Raw genomic sequence first — 18,660 nt, forward strand, 5'->3', positions numbered from 1 at the left:
TGGTGGTGTTGTTGTTGTTTCAGATGCCACATGGCCAGCAGTTTGGTAACCAGTATGGTATGCCTGGCCAGAGGCATCCTGGTCCCATGGGTCCCGGCCCAGGCCCCATGCCCAGCAAACCGGGACTAGGCAACATGTATGGGGGGCAGAGAAGGCCTGGTCCTTACCCATCACATCACCAAATACAGCAAAAACGCCACTTCCCTAATGGTGCACCAGTAAGTGCTTACACTATAGTTATTTTTTATTTCCTAGCTGAAGATGACACTGATGCAGTAATGCATATCTGGATATGATAGGCCTGTCAGGATTGGCATCAGTGCATCATCTATAGACACTGTTAAAGTACTGGCTCAACTGTTTAACATGGAAAAAGGATGATTTTGTATATATTTTATGAAGACCTTGTCTACACATAATAGTGCCATAATAGTAAGTGCTACACATAATAGTAAGTATCATATTATTGTGAAAACATTAATTACAGTGGCTATCTCACTCTGTTTGACTCAAGAATTGGGGTTAATTTTACCGACCGCAACAAAGCATTATTATCACACCTGTGAGGAGTAAGTCATTGTTACATATACATCAGATGTTACTTTGTACAGCTCACAGGTATTGCATGTCATTGTGTCAACAATATAAATCACCATAGGTATTCTATATAACCAGGTAGTCCTTTGTGTAGTGCTTTCTTGTTTAAATGAGAAAACAGTATTGTTTCAGTGGAGGTGTACTTGATCCGTAGTTTAAAACTCAAATCAGCTCATTAAGTTTGACGCCATAAAATAGATATGTCTATGCCAAAGAAAATAGTGTCCAGAACATATCAATGTACACAGGTAGATATCCGATCAACAGTGAAGGAGAACCTAATTATGATATGATGTGAGATCCAATTTAATTAGTACCATGACAAACACTTGGGTAAATTTTTCACGGTTTAAAGTTGAGTTTAATTGATAACTTAACTGTTGTGGCAGTATAGACAGTTTACAGTCTGTTCTATTCTTGGCCCCAGGATACAGTCGTTAACATGTTGATATTATAAAAGTTAATCAACTGCTAAGCATTGTACTTATTTGCCAGTAAATTTGTTTGCTATGCAGTTAGGGATATTTTTCTGTGTAACAGTTTGGTGTGTCCTAACATTGATTCTCAGATTTCTTATTATGGTTATATGGGTAGGACGCTAAAAAGCCCGTCTGTCCTCCATCATACTGAGGGATTATATAAACCATTTTACACTATAAATAGTAAAATGCTAAGTTAGATTTACTGCCAACTTTCCAACCCAAATCATCTGTAGATTCACTGAGAAGCCAAAATTTGCTTCTGTTTCAATCTTTTACTTGACTCCAATTTGTTATGTGACCTGGCTACCTGTAAGGTAATACAAGGAGTTATGGCTGTACACGTAGATGGATGACCTGCAATACTGTAAACTGCTACTTTATCATTGTCCCTAATGAATACAGTGTAGATTTGTATTCCCACCTCTGTATCTGCCTTGTTTCCTCACATCACGGTACATTGTTATCCATGTGAACACTGAATGTTTCTCTTGTAGTGGTATGTATAAGCTTAATCTGTAATCCATCAACTGGTTTCTATTTATCATCCTTGTATCTTCATTATGGTGTATTTTGTTTTGCCCTGTAGCACAGTTTGTTTCTCCTTCCAGCAGTATTTACAGCCTGGTTATGGTCAGGCCCAGCAGCAGTTCCCTGGGAAGGGCCAGTACCCTCCCTCACAGCAACCCCTCCCTTCCCCCACGTACGGGGCACATCCTCAGCAACTACGCCCTAATGGCCCTGCGCCACCGTACAACAACGGTCCCAATCAATATATGGTGCCGGGGCCTTACTCCACTCGCCCCCAGCAGCCTCAACATCCTCAGCATCCTCAACATCCACCCGGTTTCCCTCAGATGGCCACGCAGCAAAACTTTCCTGTGAGCTTCACCTTGTTTATATATACACATATCTACTCCAGCAACAAGCACCTGTCAGACTCCTTATTTACTCACTCATCTCATATTCCACTGTGTATTCACATTTGGAGAATCTTTTTTGTATGGCTGAATTATTAATACATTTAACTTATTTTTGAATTATTTGTCTCAGTATTCACGAAAGCTGATGGGATATTTTCTCTTTGAGAAAAAGACATCAGCTTAGAGGATGCATGATTACAGCTTTATTCTACACTGGCAATACTACAGCCATATTGTTCTGATCGGCGTAAACAATATACTTCAGTGCACAGTAAACTATTTGCTGTTGATTAAAAGTGAAATGAGTCTCATTTTGATTGTTTTGCTCTTGTAGCCCTATTCTCCCATACCAGGGAACCCCACCCCACCCATGACACCAGGTACGACAATGCCCCCTTACGTCTCACCTGGGCAGCCAGATGTGAAAGGCAACTTCCCAGATATCAAACCTACGTTTCCCATTAAAAAAGGTAGGCTGCTTCATTAGAAATCGTTTTCATGACCTGCCTCTTGAAATATATTGTTTTTGGAGTGACTTACTTAAATGACTTAATCCAGGGTTGATCAAAGATGTCTTTGTCCCAAGGATTAGCTTTCCCCCCACCCCCACCTAATTTGTTATATTAATATCAGTTTTATGACATGTCTGCCATATACTTATAACTGAATTTTCGCATTTTTCAGAAAATGAGGAATTGAGGTTGACGTTTCCAGTTCGAGATGGTGTAGTTTTACCTCCTTTTCGATTGGAGCACAATTTGGCTGTCAGTAATCATGTCTTCCACCTCCGTGAATCTGTCTATCAAACGCTCATGTGGAGGTAAGTGGCATGAAAGGCATTGCAGTTCTTTGCTATCATACCTTGTGTGTGTTCAATACACAAATCTACTTCTGACAGACCTCATAAGTTTGGCTTACTAAAAAGTATTCAGTATGCAAGCACTTATAATATATATATTTATTTATTCACTTAATTCATGATTTATGCCATACTTCAGAATATTTCACTGAAATAGGACAGAGCCCGGGTGAAACCCACAACCAACTGCAGGCAGACATAATTTAAGTCAAAGCATTCTTTTCTTCTGCTTATGTATATACTTATTTATTGGAAGATCATGAGTTCACTCTGGTGTTGCCTCTTTTGTTTGCATAGGTCAGACTTGGAATTACAGCTCAAGTGTTTTCACCACGAGGATCGGCAGATGAATACCAACTGGCCAGCATCCGTGACGGTCAGCGTGAATGCCAAACCTCTAGACATAGAGAGGGGAGAGAACAAGACGTCTCACAAGCCCCTCTATCTGAAGGAGGTGTGTCAGCCGGGGCGGAACACCATACAGATCACTGTCACGGCATGTTGTTGTGTAAGTTACTGTACTGTAATACACCATTAACATCAGGTCACAGTCATGTTGTTGTGTAAGTTACTGTACTATAATACACCATTAACATCAGATCACAGTCAGTCGGTTAGCGCGCTAGCGCAGCGTAGTGACCCAGAAGCCTCTCACCAATGCGGTCGCTGTGAGTTCAAGACCAGCTTATGCTGGCTTCCTCTCCGGCCGTACGTGGGAAGGTCTGCCAGCAACCTGCGGATGGTCGTGGGTTTCCCCCGGGCTCTGCCCGGTTTCCACCCACCATAATGCTGGCCGCCGTCGTATAAGTGAAATATTCTTGAGTACGGCGTAAAACACCAATCAAAAAAAAAAAAAAAAAAAAAAAAATCAGATCACAGTCATGTTGTTGTGTAAGTTACTGTACTATAATACACCATTAACATCAGATCACAGTCATGTTGTTGTGCAAGTTACTGTACTGTAATACACCATCAACATCAGGTCACAGCCATGTTGTTGTGTAAGTTACTGTACTATAATACACCATTAACATCAGATCACAGTCATGTTGTTGTGCAAGTTACTGTACTGTAATACACCATACAGATTATGGCCTGATACATGTGTATTTCCTGTCTTGTACATCTGTGTGTTTGTGTATTCTTAGTCTGATACATTGGTGTACTTGTGTATTTCTGGTCTGATACATCTTTGTGCTTTTTTCCACAGTCTCACTTGTTTGTGTTACAACTGGTGCACCGGCCGAGTGTTCGATCAGTGTTGCAAGGTCTGCTGAGGAAGAGACTGCTGCCTGCTGACCATTGCATTACCAAAAGTAAGTCAAGAAATGTGTAAACAGTTTTCTTTTCAGTTACAATTTGCCAATTAGAAGACTTATGTCTAGATTTGTTGTCCCATTGTGTTGTGTTTGTTTGAATTCAGTTATTTGGCTAAATTTTGAGTAAAATCATGAGGCTGTTAAGAGCTTGATCAATTAATTTTATTGCTGAGAACTGGACAACTGCTAAGCATATTTTATGTTGCCTTCATTTGTGTGGGCTGATTTTTGTTAACCTTGTCTTACAGTCAAAAGGAATTTCACAAATGTTGCTGCAAGTAACAACCAACTAAACCAAGAAGATGGTGTGGAGCAAACAGCAATTAAGGTATCGCTCAAGTGTCCAATCACCTTCCGGCGGATTACATTGCCAGCCAGGGGGCACGATTGCAAACATATTCAGGTAAGGGGAAACAACTCTGCAAAATGGCCTATGGTGAATGACAGTGTCCAGTTCTGGGTTTTTGGAAGGGGTCCATTTTATTTCAGACAATTGGATACTTTTTCAGGTTTTGCTAAAAAATCATGTTGCAATGATTGACTATTATATATATTGTTATTTTCAAATCTTTTCAAACTGAATGTGCCTCTGATGTCTCACTGTAAATACTAAAGTGCTCCAATTATGCACCAATAGGCATTTTTTTAATGCTATTGTATTTTCAGAAGGTTGTGTAATTGATGAAATTATATTTTTGTACCTTACAGTGTTTTGACTTGGAATCATATTTGCAATTAAACTGTGAGAGAGGATCATGGAGGTGTCCTGTTTGCAAGTAAGTCTGACTTACTCAAGCTGCTTTGATTAATAGCCTTATTAAATCAAATGTTGTATTATCCACCTGTGTTGGAGTAAAAGAAAAAAAAATGGGCCAGTCAATTTAATATACAAGACTGAAGCACAAGGTATCGTCAGTTGACAATTTGTTCTCCAAACAACTGAATATTGCTTAAAGAAGTTAATAGGGGCACCATCTAACCGCAGATTTTTCTTCTGCTTTCAGTAAAGCGGCATTGTTGGAGGGTTTGGAGATAGACCAGTATATTTGGAGTATATTAACTAATTTGGGGAACACAGAGTTTGAAGAGGTGACCATTGATAATACAGCGAGTTGGAAGCCTGTACAGCTGAAAAATTCTATCAAGGATGAAGAAGCTGGTAGGTGTTTGATTTCTTGGTTTATGTTTGTGGTATCTGAAACTGAAAGTTTATAAATAAATACTAGCTGCGTATTCAAACAAAGGTGAATTATTTAAGACTATCAACATAGGTCAGTGGCCTGTTTCTTGATGAAAACAAAACCTTTATGTTATTGTGTTAGACTGGATCTGAAATATACAAGGGGGAGACTGTTCACACTTGCACATGAAATTTTACACACGCTTTGATGAAAATTTATCAGAAATTGAGGAAATCTTAAATTTACCTTTGACAGTAATTTTTAAAAAAAAAGTCTGTATGAAATAGCTCTATTTTAAAGTGTGTTGGTGTATCTTTATTTAAGATAGGGTTGTGATGTGATCAGAAACCTTTAGGGAATCTGCACTATTGCTAGTATTAATCTGAGTTGTAAATGTTATGTGTTGCAGACCCATGTGGTATGAATGCACGGTGGATGAAGCCGATGTCGCCGTCAAGTATGACAATGCCGACGTCCAGTAGTTGGGACATGGGTCATCAACCCTCTCCATACAACATGCCCCAGCCTGCAGGTAAGCCTCAAACACTGCTTCATTTTAATGGCAGCATCAGTCCAGGGAAGGCACATGGTTAGCTTCTTGTTTTTTCTGAAAGCATCTTGCATTATTAATCAAACTCTCTCTCGAAGCCATGAAGACTGATGACAGACTTTCCGTGAACCCTCTTCCCACTGCCGGCAAATAGCACCTGTTCATTAATTATTAACCCTCCATGAAGCCCATCTTCTTGCAGGTTTTCTAGCAGGATGTGTGCATTATCTATTGATGTTGATATGTCAATGTTTGTGTGATTTTGAACTTGAAGTGAGTAAGAAATTGGGCCAGTATTATTTAGCTCAGTACGTAGAACTTTTCTGCACTATTTTGATACTGCTATGGGGCTGAAAAAAGTCAATTCTGGCTAAAATCATAACTTAAAACCTAGTCATAGCGCTTTAGTTATTGGCACTGGAAATTCAAATTTTGATGTATTTGCTGTAAGATAACATGAAGTGGTGGGGTGGTAAAAATGTTAATTTTGAGGACCAAAATATAAGCTGTGAAATCATGTTTTGATTGAAGTCAGAAAGGGCTTTATTGAGTTTTCTCTTGAATTTGAGTCTATGTTCATGTAATTTAAGATGAAACAATCCTGTATTGGCAATCAGTTAGTGTAAATGTGTCATGTTGTCCTGTTACAGGATCAGGTCCAGGGTTCGGAGGGTCATTTGGAGGGGGACCTCCCCCCATAAGTCCAGGCTGCTACCCTCCAGGAGGAATGGACTTCTCAGGACCACTCTCCCACATGGGTGACAACATGCACCCTCAGGAGATGATGCATCAGTCTGATAAACAGTTCAATAAAGGTGTGATACACAGACAGTTCGCTCCCCAACCAAGCCCCGGAGATCATCATTTACAGCACCCGTCAGAGCCTCACCTTAACATGACTGGTCAGATCCCTGTCTCCAACCAATCACAACCACTCTCCCACAACAACGGCAGTCATCCATTAAGTCACCACCCAGCTCCAAACCATACCGCCCACAATACCAGCGATGCTCAAACCCCTAACCCGGAATCCAACCCTGCCAATGACCTCAACTTTGACCCGGCAGCCATAATTGATGGGGAGACCTCAACGCCGGGTCTGGATGTGAGTAAAATCTGATTTTGTGAATATGGTGGCACATATGTTTGTGGCACACTGATTTTCACCTTGTATAAAGGTACTGCATAAGGTGTATCTTATATTTTACCAGACTTTTAACCTTACCCATAATACTCGTGATAAGTCTTCTGTTATAAATAATGTATATATATTTGAAACCTGGATAGCGCAGGTTTTCCTCACACAATAATGTAGGTCATCGTCGTATAAGTGAAACAGTCTCAAGTATGGCCTAAAACAGTCATCAAATAAACAAATAAGTCATTATATAAGTAAAATGCGTTTGTTCGTTTTGGACGTATTTCTAATTCTTCAGTGATAACTGAGAAAATCTTAAGCGAGTCCTGTATTGGTGTATTTATATTTTCTGCAGGTGAATTAGCTTTGTATTTTTGTGTAACTATTGCACTGAAATGGGTTTTTTTGTTAATTTTTGTTCATTTATTTAAGCTCCTTTTCCAAAATGCTTTTCTTGTTCATTAATTTAAGCTCCTTATACAAAATGATTTTATTTTAAATTTATTTAGGTTTACTTTTTCAAATTGCTTTTTTTCTGTTGATTTATTTAAGCTGCTTTCCTAACCTCACCAGAGACCTGTTTTACATGAATCATTATTGTCCGTTTCAGCTCCTACCAGAGAACATCGGTGATCCCATGGAATTGTTATCATACCTTGGTCCACCTGATAGTTCTGGAGATGTCAGTGGTGGAGGAACCAATGGCACGGCAGCAAATGGTAACAGTGCTAGCAACAGTGATGATTTGTTAGCGTTGTTTGAACCTTGATTTTAGCCATGCTGTGGACTGAGAAGAGACAGCATCGTTATGTGCTGCTGAAGAGAATCTGTGGACAGGGACTATAGACGCCACAGTAACACAGCTGATGTGCTTTGTGGGGACGTGTGCAAAGTGCTGTTTGAAAGAAGAGCCAGTGGGGCTGCTTGGAAGAGCAGCTGGTGGGGCTGTTTTGAAGGGTAGTGGTGGAGCCACTTGCAAAAGAAACTAGCAGGGTTGTTTGCAAGAGCAGCTAGTAGGGTTTGCTTGCAAGAGCACCCTTACCAGATGGACAGCCAATCTGACTGGCCAGTGGGACAGTCAGATGTGAACTGAACTCAGCACAGCATGAAAGGACCGGGAATGGCAACTGTTCATCAGTGACATTTAACAAATGACTATTGTTCATATTTACAAAGGGCAGCAATGACCACATGTTTTAGCCATACATACTTAATATACCATGTGACTAGGTACATATGTACATATGTGACTGTATAAATCTCTATATATTATATTTAATGTTTGGCCCTTGTATGTACATGTAGCTTGTACACTTGACCGAGCCAGACAGAGGGCTTCCTTGTGTCAGGGCAGTGGACTGGGCGTACGTGTGAAATATTTCTGATCATTGTTCATTGAGTCGGGTAGAGCTTGTCTTGACCAGTGGTCATCTGCCCCGTTAAGTACACACACATCAGTGATTTTACTGTCTCCAAGCCTGATTGTATCCCATGCTTGTGGCTTCAGTTCAGTGGTTTTACCTGCACAGGTGTGTACCTAGACTCGCACAAAGAACACTTACCTACAGATGTTGTGCTTTATGAAAATGATACTTCATTGAATTGACAATATTGTGGATGAGTATTAACTGCTAGGTCAATTTGTCCAACATATCAATATTTGTATTAAATTAGCTCAGTTTCATTCCCAGTCAGCCAGACAGTGTTCGTATTTGTGCTGAACATGTCACTAAACATACAGCAGATAACCTGGAAAGCTAGGTGTGTCTGACAGTTATATAATTAGACAGTAGAATGAACCTCGTATCTATATCATCACAGATCATCTCGTCTCTCTGGCAGTGAAATACCAGAGCACTTGAGATTAGCATATAATTGTTAGCTTGTCTTTGGGCAACATTTAGTACAGAAAAGCCAACCATATACAAGATTGTCAAAAATTGTGCAAAGTGCAAAAGCATTTAGGTTGTTATCATTGGTGGCTATATGAATGGCATCATTCAAATATCTATTAGCGATAATAGATGATCTGTATCCAGATTGCCTGAATAATTCAACAAAAAGACCTTGCAGATTATATTTAATGTTAGATCATTGAGTGTGCTGTAGGTTATCCCTATTAAGACAACCGTTTTAGGAGCCATGACACAGTTTACCTCGGCGAAACCATATAATAACTTGCAATATTCTCTGAAAGAAGCCTACTTTGAAGCTGTGAGGTTATGCATTTTTTCTGGCAACTGTACATACAAAATTTGATTTTCTTAGAAGTGGTTTTATCGTGGCTAGCTTTATACAAGAGCTAATCTACCAAAAGTCTGAATCTTGATTCAAGAGACAGATTATAAGCTGAGGCAACCAAAGTTGAATGTTCTCTAAATGGAAATATTTTCATTCCTTAAAATGTTTTTAATCGGAGGTAAAATGTGCAATGCTTTACATGCATTGTGCTTGTGATAAGTAAAGGCTTATCTTGCACTCAGCGCACAATGTGTGTCCAATCTAAGCGATGTTTTGACTAAGTGAAAATGCAACAGGGTTATGTCATTTCTAGTTTGTAGAAAATGGGTGAAATTTTAACCATTTAGTTGATTTAGAATAACTGTCGTAACTGGGTTGTGAAAATTCAAGGCAAAAAAATTCCACTACTTTCCATGCATCTAGTTATATTCGTAATGGTGAAATCCAGAAGACAGTTATGACCTGATTTTATGCATGCATCATTCTGAATGAAGTCATTGATGACCTGGAAACCTGTTGGGTCACTTGAGTCATCTACACAAAGCCGTAAAAATCTGGAATATTCTATGTAAATTCTTCTGTCAGGTTGCATGATCATTAAGTTAAGCCAACTTTTGCTATGATTTCACCAAATGACAATTTGGCCAGATCAAGGTAATCTCCCAGGAGAGCCCATATCGCTGGCATAAGGACTCTGAACTGATCCGCTCTGAAATCAAAATAAGAGAAATAATTATATTGACAACAGGGACAATGTTGGTCTCATCTGTTATGTAAATAAGTATTTATGTGAAAACTGTATTATATTAAAATGTGACAAACCAAAACCGACCACATGTTGTCTATGCTTGACCAGACTTTGTTACATCTGTGTTTTAACTTGTATGTCTATGCTTTTAAATTATGTAACTGTGGCATTGACTTTTGTCACTGGACATGTTTAGTGTATGATCATGCATGTTTTATTTATAAAACCTTTCATGTATGGTTGTAAAATATTCAAATTGACTATTGCAATTTTTAAGAACTCAATAATATTACTTTGTTTTGTCGTCCAATGTCTTGCGTAATGACTTGTAAAATGGTGTATAAATTGAGTAAATTGCAATATAACGGCCATCTGTGGACTAAGAGTGGCTAGATAGGTAGTAGATTATATAAGTATATATAAATATATATATTATTATTCTAAATCTAACCTGGTTCAGTCTACCCCCCAGGTTGTGTCCTGTTTTAGATATACCACTTTCTAGCCATTCAAAGAATATTCACTTGTTCGCTGGCATCACACAATGAGCCTCCATCCCCCACCACCTGTTATCAAGATCACATACTTCCTATACCGTACTTCAACACTTCCTGGTAGCAAAGAACCCAGATTATTTATTGATGCACTGGACTGGTTTTTGACCATGTACAAGGTGCTAAAAACTTGTGTTCACTCCATCGTTCTGCTGTAGGTGACAAAAGACCTTGTTGGTCTGCAGTTTTAGTTATGGGTATTTTATCAGTCGGATCTATCATGTCTGTCACTTTCTTTTCACACAACTACCTTATCCTTCTCTTTTTCAGGAACATCTGCTTTCCCATCATTCTTCTCAAGACAAATTTTCTTCGTTCCTTGATTGAGTTAAAAACAATATCTCTATAACGAATTGAACTGAGCCAACCAAACACAAGCAAAGCACAAGGTTGTTATCTCTTGCACACCAACTCATGCATTCTTTTATTAACTTAGAAAACCTATTAAATTTTTCCTTCCCACTGCCGTTGAATGGATGTATACAGCAGATGGAAAGCTGTACATGTGCTAACTCTATACCAGTATCGTCTGTTTTCTGACCAGTGATGGGTCTGTGCATTTCTTTCCTTTCACCTCTTAAGGAGATTTGTCTGTTCTGGGTATGCAATAAATATTTTTAGTCTGTAAATCCAGATTGCAATACTGATGACTATTTCATATCTTACATACTTTGTACTTGGCCTTTTGTAAGCCCTTCGCTGTCATCACTGATAACCATCTTCAGTTTGTCTTTGTACAGAGATTAGGGATCAGAAAGACTACAAATCATTGATCGTTCAGTGTCATAACTCCGGGGGTCTTATTGCACCAAATAAGTACTTTAGTCCCTTTCATGTGATCATTATTTATCTAATAAAATGCCAAATATGAATGAACCAAGTTTGTTGCGGTTTGTCTGTGATAGCTTATTTGCCTTGAATTTGCAACGTGTTGTATATAATGTATTTGTAACATCTCGATAATGAAGCGTGCGTACATTTCCCAAGTACTATGCTATAGACGCACAGAAAACTTCAAAAATTCAGATATGGTGAAATCACGCATTGGAGCGATATTCGCATATTATCAGGACTCGTGTTCACGTGTCTGTATATTTACCTTTGTCTAGGTTTCAAAGATAGTTGCGTGAAATTCAGATATGGTGAAATCATGCATTGGAGCGATATTCGCATATTATCAGGACTCGTGTTCGCGTGTCTGTATATTTACCTTTGTCTAGGTCTCAAAGATAGTTGTGTGAAATTCAGATATGGTGAAATCACGCATTGGAGCGATATTCGCATATTATCAGGACTCGTATTCGCGTGTCTGTATATTTACCTTTGTCTAGGTTTCAAAGATAGTTGTGTGAAATTCAGATATGGTGAAATCACGCATTGGAGCGATATTCGCATATTATCAGGACTCGTGTTCGCGTGTCTGTATATTTACCTTTGTCTAGGTCTCAAAGATAGTTGTGTGAAATTCAGATATGGTGAAATCACGCATTGGAGCGATATTCGCATATTATCAGGACTCGTATTCGCGTGTCTGTATATTTACCTTTGTCTAGGTTTCAAAGATAGTTGTGTGAAATTCAGATATGGTGAAATCATGCATTGGAGCGATATTCGCATATTATCAGGACTCGTGTTCGCGTGTCTGTATATTTACCTTTGTCTAGGTCTCAAAGATAGTTGTGTGAAATTCAGATATGGTGAAATCACGCATTGGAGCGATATTCGCATATTATCAGGACTCGTATTCGCGTGTCTGTATATTTACCTTTGTCTAGGTTTCAAAGATAGTTGTGTGAAATTCAGATATGGTGAAATCACGCATTGGAGCGATATTCGCATATTATCAGGACTCGTGTTCGCGTGTCTGTATATTTACCTTTGTCTAGGTTTCAAATATAGTGGCGTGAAATTCAGATATGGTGAAATCACGCATTGGAGCGATATTCGCATATTATCAGGACTCGTGTTCGCGTGTCTGTATATTTACCTTTGTCTAGGTTTCAAAGATAGTTGTGTGAAATTCAGATATGGTGAAATCACGCATTGGAGCGGTATTCGCATATTATCAGGACTCGTGTTCACGTGTCTGTATATTTACCTTTGTCTAGGTTTCAAAGATAGTTGCGTGAAATTCAGATATGGTGAAATCATGCATTGGAGCGATATTCGCATATTATCAGGACTCGTGTTCGCGTGTCTGTATATTTACCTTTGTCTAGGTCTCAAAGATAGTTGTGTGAAATTCAGATATGGTGAAATCACGCATTGAAGCGATATTCGCATATTATCAGGACTCGTATTCGCGTGTCTGTATATTTACCTTTGTCTAGGTTTCAAAGATAGTTGTGTGAAATTCAGATATGGTGAAATCACGCATTGGAGCGATATTCGCATATTATCAGGACTCGTGTTCGCGTGTCTGTATATTTACCTTTGTCTAGGTTTCAGATATAGTGGCGTGAAATTCAGATATGGTGAAATCACGCATTGGAGCGATATTCGCATATTATCAGGACTCGTGTTCGCGTGTCTGTATATTTACCTTTGTCTAGGTTTCAAAGATAGTTGTGTGAAATTCAGATATGGTGAAATCACGCATTGGAGCGATATTCGCATATTATCAGGACTCGTGTTCGCGTGTCTGTATATTTACCTTTGTCTAGGTTTCAAATATAGTTGTGTGAAATTCAGATATGGTGAAATCACGCATTGGAGCGGTATTCGCATATTATCAGGACTCGTATTCGCGTGTCTGTATATTTACCTTTGTCTAGGTTTCAAAGATAGTTGTGTGAAATTCAGATATGGTGAAATCACGCATTGGAGCGGTATTCGCATATTATCAGGACTCGTGTTCGCGTGTCTGTATATTTACCTTTGTCTAGGTTTCAAAGATAGTTGTGTGAAATTCAGATATGGTGAAATCACGCATTGGAGCCATATTCGCATATTATCAGGACTCGTGTTCGCGTGTCTGTATATCATTCTTGAGAAAATTCACGTTTTTGAAACGGGATGTCGCATCACATGAAGTGTATCCCAATGCCTTAGAAACTAGCAGTAGCTTATCACGCGCACGAGTGGTAATCCAATGGTGGTAAGTGGTAAGCCAATCCTTAATCCAAATTTAATCATGTTTATGAAGTAACGGTTAAAAGGCTTTCCATGCATGAGCCAGTGCAGACAAGTTTGACTTCGTGCAGAAGTAAACTTCATGGGTCAACTTTCGCGGATTTCGTTTCCAGGTGCAGAGTAGAGTAGACGTAGGACAAGACTTCAAAGGATATAGAATGGACGCTGATTAGCTGAGAATCCTACAGTCACAGCGCAAAGGCCACAACAAACAACGCCAGGGAACGACCGAGGACCAACAGGTGACAGTTACCATCGTCGACGAATCCCGTATCCGTGACCTGAAAGAGGGAGTCGTGCTCGTCAATTTCATGCGCCAGGCCCGCAAGGCACAACTACCTTGGGAGGCGGGGACGGAAGTGAAGCAACAACTGCGTCAGTTTTTGCACGAGACGCCTATCAAGAAGGCCAACTCTCACTTCGCCCGGATGTACGTGAAGCACAAAGCAGCCTACTCTCCCAAGCCCTCCGTGACCGTCGAGGTCCACAGAGGAGTAAGTGCTTTTTTCCTTACCCTCGGCGCCTACTTGTGAGTGGTACCACCATTACCCCTTACCATGGCATACGGTGATCATTCTACCCATGTGTTTAACACAATGCGAGTTCTGAGAACACAGACCATTACCAAGATTTCCATATCGGTAATTCATTCACCACCGTCATCGCGAGACATTTCGCACGGTGACCGGACGTGTTCCCCTGCATAAAACACACACACACACCAAGGCACAATTTAATGGACTTGATAGGTGTCTTTTTGTTGCTGCAACTGCCTGTGTTCTGTTACTGTGCTTTCCTTTTTTTATGTCGTTGTGACGTTGAATTCCCGGTCTTTTTTTCGTTGGTTATTTCCCACCTACACCGTGTGTGTTATTTAGCTATGGGTAGTTCACCGTAAGTGATTGATTGATGGCTGTATTGCCCCCTGGGTGACAGCAGTAGAATAACGATGTATTTTAAAACTTTGTGTCTTTCTAGCCTGAATAACCCGCGCACCACGCAATGGTGGAAAGAATAGGTGCACGTCGTCACCGACCTTCGAGGCTACACGGGTGTACTCTGTAGTATGTTTGTCAATGAGGGACGTCTGCAGGTGTCGCGAGCTTACACCAAAGACGTCTGCTGGCACGTCAAGAATCCCCAGCCCATTCAGCAGTATTATTTAGGCACTGTTCTCCCCACGTTAATGTACGAGTAGCGACCCTCCAACCAGGCGTCGCTACTCTATAGCCGCTCCTTGTCAAATGCACGTACACTGGTGTAAATACAACAGGTGGTTTGTTTACGGTACACTTGCGTGTTTGTTTTTAGCATGGAAATGAGACCGAGAAAGATACGATGTGTCAGAGACCCTGTTGATGTCACTCTCCATGCATTATACAGCCCAGTGGCTTACAGCGGCGTCCAGCCCTATCCACCCAGCTTAAATTCTTTAGTGCCTGCTACGGACGTCAAATCCCGCGAGTGTCTATCACCTCCCATCGGTCTGCCTCAAGGGATTGTTCAGTGCGTATGAGGCCTGAGCAAGAATCGAGGCACCGTGGCAACCGTGCTCGGAGTTCTCCTGTACATCAGAGTTTTGGTAGGTGGATTGGTCGCGGAACTCAGCGTGCAACTCCTCAGTTAGCCGCTGGGCTGGAAGTTTTCTTCCTCACCACTGCCCCCGCCTCCGCCCCCGAGCAACATAGGGACTCGGCAGCACTGTCCTGACGTGTACACCGCCACCCACGGCGTTAACCAGTGAACGGGACGCGTCCACGGGTCAACCCACCATTTCCCGGTTCGAAATTTATGGGATCTCCCAGTCCACCCCAACCCCGCCCTAGACCACCTCTCCCTAACACGACCTCGGCACCGTTTCCACACCCGCCTATTCTCCACCAAACATGGCGCAGAGCTGCAGCAGCCCGTCTACCTCGCCATACCTGGCGGCGGCGGCCACAGCGGCCTTCCACACTGTACCTCACCTTCACCCGTACGACGACACGGCCTAGACCAGCTTCTCCAACCATGGATACTCGATCAGAGCATCCATTTACCTGCATCGTCAGAAGACCGACCGGGTGTGGAAAGCCCGTGTTTGTGAAACAGTTTGTGGAGCATGCTGAGTCCCTCATTCATCCACCCCTGCAACGCGTTGTCTGGTGTTACGGGGAACGGTAGCCGTTGTACGCCACGTTACCTAACGTTCGGTTTGAAGAAGGTGTGCTCAGCCCGTCAGCATTCGATTCGGGGGCACGGGAGCTTGTCGGCGTGGACAGTTTGATGCCCGAAGCGGACGAACACGTGAAAAAGCTCTTTACCAAAGGTAGCCACTACCCCAACGTTAGCGTTGTGTTCATCGTGCAGAACTTGTTCAACAAAGCCAAAGATCATCGCACCATCAGTCTGAATGCACACTACATGATGTACACAACCCGCGAGATGCGTCTCAAATTACCACGATCGTCAAAAAGATGGCTTCGGGTACTTGCTGGTGAAATTCAACCAAGCCACACCCGAGCAGATGCGACTTTGCACCTACATCTACCCCGGAGATATTCGGCACGCCTACCTGCCAAAGTCAAAAAACCTCGTACGCACGGTCCTCTGAATCAGTTGTTTTAACGTCAGCATCCGCGATGTCACGCGGGCTCCAGTGTTACGCGTCCTTGCTCTCCCTCCTGGCTCGAGCCATCCCAGCGGTTTGGCGCGCCGTTCTGCGCGGCAATGATGCTGATTTACTTCGTTGCTTGTGTGAATGTGCGAAGAATGTGTTAAATGGGAAAGTTCCACGTACGCGAGCTCAGAAGGCGAAGTTACAGCGGCACCGGACTGGTCTCAGCACACGGTAATGGAGCACGCCAAGAAAATGGCATTGGTCGAGCCGCGGCTGTTAGGCACGCTCACGCAGCCAACACCCGTCTCCTCGTATCCCGTGCCCAGTACCGCCAAAGCCCACAACACGCTCGACTCAGGGATGGCATGGATCCTCCGCGACACGACCCTTTCTGACGATGAGAAAATACAGGAGTATCGCCACACCCTTCAACGGTACCATGTGTTCAAAGATCAATACTAAGCCGCGCAGCACTCAAGTCCGACGATCCAGCTCGCCGCCAAGTCCGTCGGTCGTTTGAGCGAGGCGGAGATTCCAGAGAACGTCCCCATCGCTTTACAGTGAAAGTCTGCTCGGCTTCTCCAGCGCATCAAACAAAGTCCCTCCATGGGGTGGGAGGACGACGAAGAACTGGCCATCTATGGAAAGACCTTCCTCAAGATTAACATGATCGACTTGGTGTACGGCGCCTTGTGTGAAAGACAACACTTCCAACCCACGGGTCGGGGCAACCTCACCCGCTGGCTGAGAGCCATGAACATTCCACAAGACTGGGTACGCAATCGAACATGGTGGGAGACACCGAGCGATCGAACAATCGCGAGTGGGTGCGGGAAAAAATCCTCTACAACACCACTGCTTTTGCCCGCCTGTTCTCACCCTCCTGCCTCTCAGTGCACCACTCCTCTTGCCTCTCTGTATACCAAGCCTTGTGCCTTCACCACCACCACCACCACGGACGAATACGACCCACGGGGCGACAATAGCGGTGATCCGGACTGCGTCCGTCTCCAGCCATCGTACCACCGCGAAAGTGAAATCCATATTAAATACCGCACCAGATGGAAAGACGGTCAGTCCGCCCAGAGGAGATCACCCCACCAACATGTTTTACGTGATGCTGTCCAGTAAGAGCTCGCTCGTTTATTTCCTTAACAATACCTTCGCGCATTTCACCACGAAACTGCCATAGCCCATGCATTTGAGTGGCGACTGGGAATGTGGGTTGCTAGAAATACAGTGCCCCCGCATCTGGTTCAACGTTGGGCAAGAGGAAGTGTGGTATGTCATAGACTCCAAAGACGACTCGCACCGCGCTAAGCATAAGTTAAAATTGCCAGCAGGCTATTACTCTTCACCCAAAGGGCTCGCCAAGGTCCTGACAGGCTTGATTATTAACACAAACATCGCCTTGCCCAAGTCTAACGACGTTCAGTTTCGATGATGTGCAGTGGAAAATATGCCGTGCGGCTTAGGAAAGAATTGGGGCCCAGTTTCAGCCCGCGTCTGAAGCAGCTCTTGAGTTCACCGTACGACTGGATAATGGGGCGGGTGGATTTGATACCTGTTGGTGCCGTTGGTTTACAGAGGACCATGCCAAGGTTGTACGTGCACACGGACATTGTCGAACCACGCGTGGTGGGACATACGTTGGTGCCACTGCTGCGGCTGGTCACCACGAAAGGGAAGTACGGACAGCACATCTCTAAGACCTTCCAACACGTGGGATACATCCGCGTGCGGCGCAAACATTTCTTGACGGTGGAAATCGATATTAGGGACGAGACAGGCCCACCCTTGCCATTCGAACACGGTAAAATGGTGCTGACACTTCACTTTCGACAGCGGCGCGCCTTACCTTTGCATGGAGCGTCACAACCCCACGATGTCTCGAACCTGCATCGACTATTACACCAAAAAATCTGGTGGAAGTGGGTTACATGTGTTTCGGGGTGCTGCCATACAGCGAGGTCACCGTTTGCCTGGCAGTTTTGCCAAAATGGCACAACCCTTGTGAAGGCCTGTTGCGCAAGAGTTGGAAAAAACGGCGTTACGTACAGGGAATGAAAGTCATGGGCGACGTGCCTTGAAATGACGCGCTCTCGAGGGAAGTCTGCTGGTGCTGGATCAGTGTGTCCGTCGGCACATATGTGTCACGTGAACGGCTCTCCCTACAGGGTGGTGGTGGTGGTGGTGTGTTCGCTGATGCCTGAGCCAGTTGTCCCATCTGGAAAATGTCCTGGCGCACGTTCGGCATGCGAACTCACCCCTCTCCGACGTCTCCTCCGTCAGACCCTCCGTGTGCTTGGCATTGATGTTGTATTAAGTTATCTCGGCGAC

General features: G+C 42.7%; 1 protein-coding gene across 11 annotated transcripts in view; it reads left to right on the forward strand.

Annotated features, from left to right (window-relative positions):
• The window catches only part of LOC135461418 (zinc finger MIZ domain-containing protein 1-like), a 119,724-nt gene extending 108,267 nt beyond the window's left edge, over window positions 1-11,457 (forward strand). For 10 of the 11 annotated variants that reach the window (XM_064738508.1, XM_064738516.1, XM_064738510.1 and 7 more), the window contains 12 exons: window positions 24-218; window positions 1,688-1,957; window positions 2,334-2,469; window positions 2,684-2,819; window positions 3,156-3,366; window positions 4,069-4,174; window positions 4,426-4,580; window positions 4,886-4,953; window positions 5,182-5,336; window positions 5,768-5,890; window positions 6,559-7,013; window positions 7,657-11,457. In XM_064738508.1, the coding sequence (XP_064594578.1) occupies window positions 24-218; window positions 1,688-1,957; window positions 2,334-2,469; window positions 2,684-2,819; window positions 3,156-3,366; window positions 4,069-4,174; window positions 4,426-4,580; window positions 4,886-4,953; window positions 5,182-5,336; window positions 5,768-5,890; window positions 6,559-7,013; window positions 7,657-7,815 (2,169 nt within the window). In that variant the 3' untranslated portion in view covers window positions 7,816-11,457. The remainder of the gene's footprint in view (window positions 1-23; window positions 219-1,687; window positions 1,958-2,333; window positions 2,470-2,683; window positions 2,820-3,155; window positions 3,367-4,068; window positions 4,175-4,425; window positions 4,581-4,885; window positions 4,954-5,181; window positions 5,337-5,767; window positions 5,891-6,558; window positions 7,014-7,656) is intronic. The other variant, XM_064738515.1, reaches the window with a different exon arrangement.
• The last annotated feature ends 7,203 nt before the right edge of the window (window positions 11,458-18,660 follow it).

The sequence above is a fragment of the Liolophura sinensis genome, chromosome 1, assembly GCF_032854445.1.
Source record: "Liolophura sinensis isolate JHLJ2023 chromosome 1, CUHK_Ljap_v2, whole genome shotgun sequence".
Lineage (NCBI taxonomy): Eukaryota > Metazoa > Mollusca > Polyplacophora > Chitonida > Chitonidae > Liolophura > Liolophura sinensis.